General features: G+C 36.8%; 1 protein-coding gene across 1 annotated transcript; it reads right to left on the bottom strand.

Annotated features, from left to right (window-relative positions):
- Positions 1 to 223: 223 nt before the first annotated feature.
- LOC145680318 (choline transporter-like protein 1) lies at positions 224 to 2,310 on the bottom strand. The gene has a single exon (XM_081750690.1). It carries the CDS (start codon positions 2,241 to 2,243, stop codon positions 492 to 494), a length of 1,752 nt encoding a protein of 583 aa, XP_081606816.1. The 5' UTR covers positions 2,244 to 2,310; the 3' UTR covers positions 224 to 491.
- Positions 2,311 to 8,869: the final 6,559 nt, after the last annotated feature.

Raw genomic sequence — 8,869 nt, 5'->3', positions numbered from 1 at the left:
ACAAACTTACTTGGCCGGGGATCGAACCAAGGATCTCATGCATAAGAGGTAAGCACCCTACCATTGAGTCACCGTGCCCCCACTTTTATTGAAATACGTATCCTAAGAGGGTAGGGCATTATACTATTTGCCATAAATCCATTCTCTGTGTAAGAAAAACGGAGCATTTTATGTACCATACTTATTATACTTACGAAAACAAGAAACAGAAAAAACTGGAACATTTGAAATGATTTATTGTATTTATTTTTAGTTTCGAAATAAACTTATGGCCTATTTCTTCTATGTAATGTAACATTTCAACATTTCAGATTTATTGTCCGAGTCAACTCAATTACAATTACGAACTGTATACAAATTGAAGAAAACACTTTAAATTTTGATACAACATTACATATACTAGTTTTCATTTAGTAGTGTTTATATATGTTTAATTAATGATACTTATTATTTTATATTTTTTGACATTTTGTTTCTGACGATATTTTGATTTATACGTTTTCTGTATTCAATTCTTTACCTCTTGCAGTGGGAGGTTTTCTTGAAACTCGCTTCTCGTTTTCTACAAACTCCCTCAGACGATCGCTCATGTAATACGGACGTGATGCACCATTATTCGTTTCACAATCCTCGCAGTAGCACAGGAAAATAGTGTCAATTGTGATCTCATACACTGTCAAGATACAATGAGCCACAAAATAGGCAATAAGACAGCCAAGAAAGGGAGGCATCCAAATGTTACAAATCTCTGTTTTATTTTGCATTAAGGCAATTCCACAGAGTCCTGTTATCATCACAATTAAGCATTTTGCGAAGGCAAACAGGTGTTTCTCTACATAAATCATAGACATGGCTTCCATCAAATGGGTGGTCAACATGTTATACGCTCTTCTGCCTGAATGAATAAAATTTTCACCTCGCAGTGCCACCTCTATGTATGCATTTCGCGTCAAGTATTTAGTAACTGCTTCGATGCAATCTTGACAACATTTGACATAAGTCAAAGATGATGTTAATCGTCCTGTTATAAGATTGGTAATCATTCGAATAAATTGTACGATTGTAATCAAGAAAGATCCTTTGGCCACAGACCCTAAGTGATAACGGCATACGCGATAATAGTTCTTTCTGATTGGTTGGTTGATTCTAAATTTATTCCTGGTAAAATACCATGTACTAACAGCGCCAGCGATAATAGTGTGCTGACAACCAATGAAAAACTGTAGCAAGAGGAAAAGGGCAAATAAGTTGTACCATTTTGTGAATTTCATAGTAGCATTTTGTATGATTTCTATATTATAATCTACAAGTTCAAACCACCCAGCTCCCTCAATGCACAATGAAAAGAAAAACCACAAAGTAACAAAGAAAAATATGCCTATAGATGTTGACAATGGCTGAAGTAGTAATAAGGGCATACCGAATATCGCTTTGCTGGTTTCATCTAATAATTGGCCCACCAAATCAAACTTCTTTCGTAACAAAATAATTAGAACAATAGATATAATGACTACAATTGTCTGTAGAATTGCATAAATGAGATGAATTGTTACTAGTTCATAATTGCTGACACTGTTTCCATATTTATTCCAAATACTAACATACAACATCCACAAGAAAACCATACCACTAAAGGAAATAATCACTGTCGCAAACATAACTATCCATACGACAATTCTCCCACGATTTCGAAACAAAAGCATCATTATAATTGACGATCCCAAACTAATAAGAAACATAAACATAATCTCCTTCCAGCATAATTTTAGATCAAGTGGTATTTCCTGAAGTCTTTGAATCCAACTCAAATTCGGAAACGACAATGTACTATATATATATTTAGATCTATCATCAGTATTTTGCGTGCAATGATTAAGAATTGAACCGTAACCCAGAGGACATTTACACATGCACTCACGTCGTGGGATGTACGTTCCTCTGTTTATACTATATTCATACGAAGTAAATACATATGGTTTGTCTGAGTAGTCTCTCCCAGAACAAATATACGGAGGTATGTATTTGTTCTTAATTCCACAAATATTGCCACAGCTGTCGTAACCATACCAGGCTCGCCTAACATCTCCATTTCCAAAACAGTATAAGCATAACGCAAACCACGACGATAGAAAAAGAAGCAATATGATCAAATCAAATATGTCTGTTGACCTGCGTTTTGTAGCTGGAAGCGTAATTTTAAGATTTCCATGTTCAAATTCCATCGTTATTCCCACTTTCACCATTTGCAACAATTGTGTTTCTTCTTCTTAAGTAAGCAAAGATCGTGTTTTGTTACCTCTCAATGAACTAGGGCTTCTATCTTTCTTTCTTTAGCACTTATATAATGTTACTAAAATTCGCAGATATAAATTCATGTCAACTGAAAAATTGTTTAAAACGTAGCGAAGAAATTTGCAACAAAGTATTTGTTGTTATGATGATAAATATATTCAAATTAATCTACATATTATAAAAACAAATTGAAATATAAATTATTCAAAAAGCGAAAAGTATTAGAGAGTATAATTGTATTAAGCCCGTCTCACACGGATCTGAACTAAGGCCTCAATCCAGGCTACAACTTAACAGTGTTGCTTAACTCAAACTTCCATACAATTTCTTTTATCCTCAGGTGATGTAGGGGTCTCAGACGATACTTAAAACTAGGTAGGTTTTACCAGCAGAGCCTCTCGTGGTCCCTGTATTAAACAGACAAAAACACTTGAAGAATGTGTTACGCACAGGGCAATCAACTGTCGTAATTCTAAATATTATTGTTTATCTATTTCAGAATATGAGTTCATCCGAAGATGAAATAGCCGTAGCAGTGATATCTGCTTCGTTGTTGACACAAAATAAGCCCTCCCCTCTCCCCAAAAAACGAGAGAGAAAGAGTTAAGAGGAGCTGCTGGTCAGGGAGTGAATTCTTCGCCCCAATAATGCACAGTAAAGCACCGTATTTTCAATGGTGAATAATGAACTACATACAGAAGATCCTCGTTCTTACTAAAAAAAAATCTACAGAGTGGACTATTCAGAATTCCATACGCTATTGAAATTAGTAACTCCGAAAATTTGGCAGCGAGATACGAACAAGAGGGAGTCTGTATCAGCTGAAAAAAGGTCTGTAGATCCTTGTATCCACCAGATTGTAGAACTGAAAATCAAATGACTTGTCCGCATATGTAAATGAGGACGTTATCAGGCGCGGAAAGCTAAAATAAAGAAAGAGCAATTTTCTAGTATAAGTACTGAGTGTATCCACTCAGCTCACTACCCACAAAAAATGCCCACCTAACCCATAAGGTAAACTTATACCGCGCCGGGAGCTCCTCTCATGCACTAAACCCGGACTTTCTGTATTGTGCCAGCATTGTAGAACTGTTCCCTAAAATTGCACGAAGGCTACACAACATTGGTGACAACTCTCATTGTTTCTGTTTCTGGTGCTGGTTTACTTTTCACGTACCACACCTGAATTTTATGTTTATATGTGTAGAATTACTAGCGAAAAATTATTACAAATGCTTTACGACGGATAAAATAAGTGAGTTCATATGAAAAATGCCTGTATAGAAACTAATTTCCACCGGCGGTGAATTTCTGCACAACCGTGCAGAAGTTGTATTTTGTTTACAAGTGAAACGCTACTAGTATGAAACCATGACAAATGCTATTGAAACTCGTATCATTGCCAAAACCCATTCGTTTCCACTACCCTCGCTTATGCGGATACCCATATTCACTGACGCACCCCCTCGCTAACACTCGGGCCCTTCAGCTTCGGTTGGATAGCATTCGTGCTTTTTAGTGGCGACCTAGCGCAGGTTTTTTTGTGTTTTTTGGGCTGTAGTTTTTATGTATCCATCCGGACGCTGTATTTATAGGCAAATAGTAAAAGAATTATAATATTTTAACAATTGCTTATGATACCCCCTTGAATTTTAACTATGCATTGTGGATATTTTATGTCACCCAGCACAAATCATTTAGAAAGCAATAAGAAGGAAATTACGGTAGTAAAGGAATTCTAATTTTTGAATAATTATTTCGAGTGGTGCGTCAAAAGTAAACCTGCACGCTTTTTAAAAACATGTTACAGTTTTTGGTATACAAATTGCACAACATACTTAAATAACGTATTTTTATTCTTTTAAAAGATGTAATTACATTTGTTCACACCTGTTGTGTTCGGGGGCACACTACTTACTTCACTGCATACCTTCTCTAGTCTTTATTGTTGCAGTTTTTTAAAGATAATATAAATCGTGCTTCACATTATCTAAAAATTCATATTTTTCATATGATTCTATTAATATTTTGAATGTTTCTCTTGTCCAGGCAGCATTGTTTTGAAATTACAGCGAGAAATAAAGTTGAATGTCGTCAGGCGCTGCTCTTTTCTGATTGGTAGTTGTATGGAAGTCCAGAAGAAAATAGAAACTGCTTCTATTTCTTCCAAGTCAGGATCCAAATAAAGAGAGCAGAAAATTTCAACCTGATCTAAGGGCAAGTTACCTCTCACACGATCGTTAAGTAAGGTCGTGAGTTTTAGATCGTGAATCGCAGCCTTACTTCAGTCCCGTCTGAGACAGGCTTTAAAGTTGTGTATGAACTCTTGGTCTGATTAAATACTGTCTCTTCGCTACTTTGCGATCGCAACGCAACGCAATTTTTTCCCCTTCGTTTGTGAATTAACTTTAATGGTATTAACCATACAAATGTTAGCTACTTGGAATGGAAATAATCATGTTATCCTATTTTAGAAATGAAATGAATAATAGGAAACAAACTTATTTCCTTGATGTTACAATGTTGATGACTGCAAATGACGTCAAGGACGAATGTTGTTTTGTTGCTGTAAATACAGTCATTCAACTTCAAGATCAAAATGTACGATTCTGCAGGGCTCACGATGATTAAAGATTAACAGGTCCTTAACCATAATCGTTACATTGGGAAGAGGCAATGAATATCTGAAGCACACGCTTAAGAAGGACGAAGTTGAAAATACAAATTATGCATAGTAGAGACAAATGGCAACAATATAAACAATCCGAAAAAATCTATGAAATTAAGAAAAACGTCTAAAAGAAATAGTGACAAAGATTGGAATCGCAGGTAAAACCATCAATAAAGAAAACTCTATGTTTCATGTTCATGGTCCAATGATTAAGGCAACCCATCAACTCTTGCAACCCAAGCAGTTTGCTATGTTCACAAAACAATATTAGACAAAGTGGGTAAGAAAAAAGAGTAGAACAAAAGTTTGTTTCCAATTGAGAAAAATATTGCGCCGTTTCTGCAAGGTCGCCGATCCTGGGGGACCGGCCCCCCAAATCTCATGTGGGCTCCATTATTGTATTTATGAATATACAATATTTGGCATAATTTGAATGCAATTTGTCTTAAAATCCTCATATATATACCTTCTGCATCTGAATGGGCCCCCAAATTTACAGTGAAATCGCCACCCTTGAGTTTCTGTCCCTGTGACGATGAAGGTAGAGTAAACTGTGAAGTAACAAACTTTTTTTTGTTTAAACAGCGAGAAGCAAAGCGAATTTAGTTTAGCTAAAAATAAAATTTTCAACTAATTTTTAACACACATTGTTAAACCTCTTTTACATTAGTTCTCGCTTTTATACAGGGGTGCCCAAAAGGGGGGCTATGACGCAAACTGCGTCATTGAAATATTTGGGGGGTTAAAATCTATATAAATATGTTTGAGGGGTGTAAAAATTAATCGAAAAGATTTTTTTCATGGAAGAACACCTACGGATAGACAATTGAGGGGGGGTGCGTAATGGACATGAGGGGGGTGGCACCACTGGTTTTATAGGATAGGTCTGAAACTTGTTTTCAAAACTTTATTGTTTCTGTGTATTCATTTCACACTATCTTTTATCATTATTTTCTTTTTGACACACTTGGTATCGTTTAAGTTTAAATAAAATTGTAAAACAAGGTTGAATTTCACTGTTTGAATAAATAATTAAACTGTAAAGTGTGTGTGTGTTTTTTTTTCTTTAGCACCACGTTTTCAAAAAAAAAAACTATCAAAGGTAAAAATAAAATAATTTTTTTAAAGGTTTTGTTTATTTTTAAGTAATATGTACTTTAAAATGCAATGTACAAATCCCATTTCTTAAAATTTTTCCGTAGATAGACCCCCCGCTTACCGGAGAGTATTCCATACACCAGCGTTTCCCAACCGGTGTGCCGCGAATGGACCGCTGCTGTGCCGCGAGGAAATCGAAACAAAATTATTAATTCTATAGCAACCAAATTGTAAGACATAGGAAAAAATGTATATTTTTGTATTTCACTTTACTATGAATTTCTACCATGGAAAAAATTACTGTAATTGTAATATTCTACATCTATTACTGTGTAGCAGACAGTATTTCGGCCCGTATATATTTCCACGGTTAGGTGCTATGTTACGCTTCAATTGAGAGTCATACTAACACCGAGAAATGGAAGCTCTTGTACGGTACGCGTCAAGTGAACGTTCGTAGCACACTCATTCTCACGTGAATGACAGAACAACACTTTGTTCAACAGCTGTTTTTTTTTCACTTCGACGCATCGCAAGCTGTGTGATTGCAATAATATGCCCCGGTTTTAGTAAAACAGCAAAGTTAAAAAGTACGAGACATTTGTTTGTTCGTTCGTTATTTAGTGATCTTCGTTCTTAGTGAAAGGTTGGATACAGTTTTCGAAAAAGAAAGCGTATTTTTAAAAATCTGAATCCTATGTTTCATTGCAATTGTTTTCTATTTTAAAATTAGAATTAAAAAATAAGCATAATGAATTACCACGGGGGAAAATCAGTGATCGAGCTTTCATCTCTGTGAGAAGGAGATCAGTAATCACAGGAAAAAAAATCCATGGTATTTTAATATTTGCAAATAATAATAATAATAATAATAATAATAATAATAATAATAATAATAATAATAATAATAATAATAATAAAAATAAGTATGAGTGTGCCGCGAGAATTCAAGTTACACTCGTAGTGTGCCGCAAGTTGAAAAAGGTTGGGAAACGCTGCCATGCACCCTAGTCCCTCCCACAAACACCGTGCTCGTGGGTTTTCTCGGGGTACTCCCGTTTCCTCCCACTTTCTTCATTCCACCATTTCATTCATCCCTCATCATCACCGTCTCCTTTAGCCTAACCGGCATAACCGTGGGACGTAAAACTCAAAGATTTCCTAGTCCCTCCGGTGTGCTATTGATGCCAATGATTTGATGTAACTAAAGTTATTTTTTTCTTATTGAAGGGTATTTTAACACTCCTATTGACCTGAAGTGATTCTTGACAACTTGCGCTTCCTACGCCAACATACACAGTTGTAAATTTTTACTTCCTTTTTAATTTTCTCCCTGAAGTAAAGAATGTCAGCTTCATGGCGTGTAACCCAATCTATTTTCAGATATTGTTTTCCATAACAATTTACTTACTAAATCCGGTCCTCTTCGATCATTTGGGTGTCGAGGTTTTCCAGTGAGTTCGCCAGATCCTTCACTCTTTCCCATGGAATGTCGTCTCTTGAAAATCTCTTCTATAGCCCTTTCCCAACATTGTCCTGAGCGCTTCCTTGCTCTTTTCCTCTTTCATCCTAACGATGTACTCTAGCCATCGAAGTTGAGTTTGTTCAATATGCAACTGTGTTGGTTTTAACTTTCAATGTTTGGCTGATGGTTTGATTCCTAATTCTACCCTTCTTTGATTTTCCTGCAACTCATCTCAAAAATGTCATTTCTACTACCTGTAGTTTTTGTTTCTGCCTCTCATACAAAATGTGGAACGAAACTATGGTCAATCGAGTGAACATGAAAATCCATAAGCGGGAAAAGCCCTCGATCGCAACCCTTCCGTACTTATGGAGGAAGAGTAGGGGCGCTGCCAACACAACACGTTGTGGATAATGAGACGAAATATGACACGAGTTCGACGAAAATATTCATAGAAGCACAGTTAAACATTTACTACAATCTGACATTACATTCGACAATACTCTGACAAGTGAGGGCAGAGGCGTAGCACATAACGACAGAAGAGGGGGCGGATAAGCGCAAGTAAAAATAGCCATATAATTGAGAAAAACGAAGAGGCAAGACGTCAGAGGAATTGTACAGTAATAATATGTGATCAAGTAATCAATCGCAAACTACAGACAGCCTGTAGACGTCTACATAAGGCAGAAATGGAAGAAAGATAGCTATGGAGAGGATTGACCGTAGAGTCCGGACACCCTCTCCTCGTAACGTCCGATGTGTATAGACTGTTCTAGTAGTAAGGGCAGTACCTGTTCTCACTTTTGGCACCTGAGTCAATGCCTCAGGACCCATGGTAACTGGCCCAGGATCAACGATCTAGGGGTACTTAGGGCACCCCCTGTAGATTTTGGCAGGGGTACTTTGGCCCACCCCCTAAATTTTGGCAGGGGTACATAGAACTACCCCTTAAAATTTGAAAATTGCAAAATTTAAAAATTGGGTATGGAAACCTAGGACCAGTGTATGTACCTCCATATGTTTTGGGGGTCTAACTTATTCCCTTTCATGGGTAAAAAATTGCCAAAAATTCAAATTTCGGAGGTTTTTGACAATTTATCCCCTTTGATGAGATCTTATTACCCTATATGGTTATATGGGCATGCACAGGGGTCCATTCCCTTTCATAAGACATAGACACATTGGTGCACCCCTTTGAAAATTTAGCGGATGGGCCAAGGTACCCCTGCCAAAATCTACAGGGGGTTATCCTAAGTATCCCTAGGTCATTGACCCTGGGCGTTACCATGGGTCCTGAGGCATTGACCCAGGGGCCAAAAGTGAGACCAAGTGCTGCCCTT

Source organism: Thermobia domestica, chromosome 3 (genome assembly GCF_964235325.1).
Source record: "Thermobia domestica chromosome 3, izTheDome1.hap1.1, whole genome shotgun sequence".
Lineage (NCBI taxonomy): Eukaryota > Metazoa > Arthropoda > Insecta > Zygentoma > Lepismatidae > Thermobia > Thermobia domestica.
Note: the sequence above shows the minus strand (reverse complement) of the source record. Positions and strands in the feature narration are given on the sequence as shown.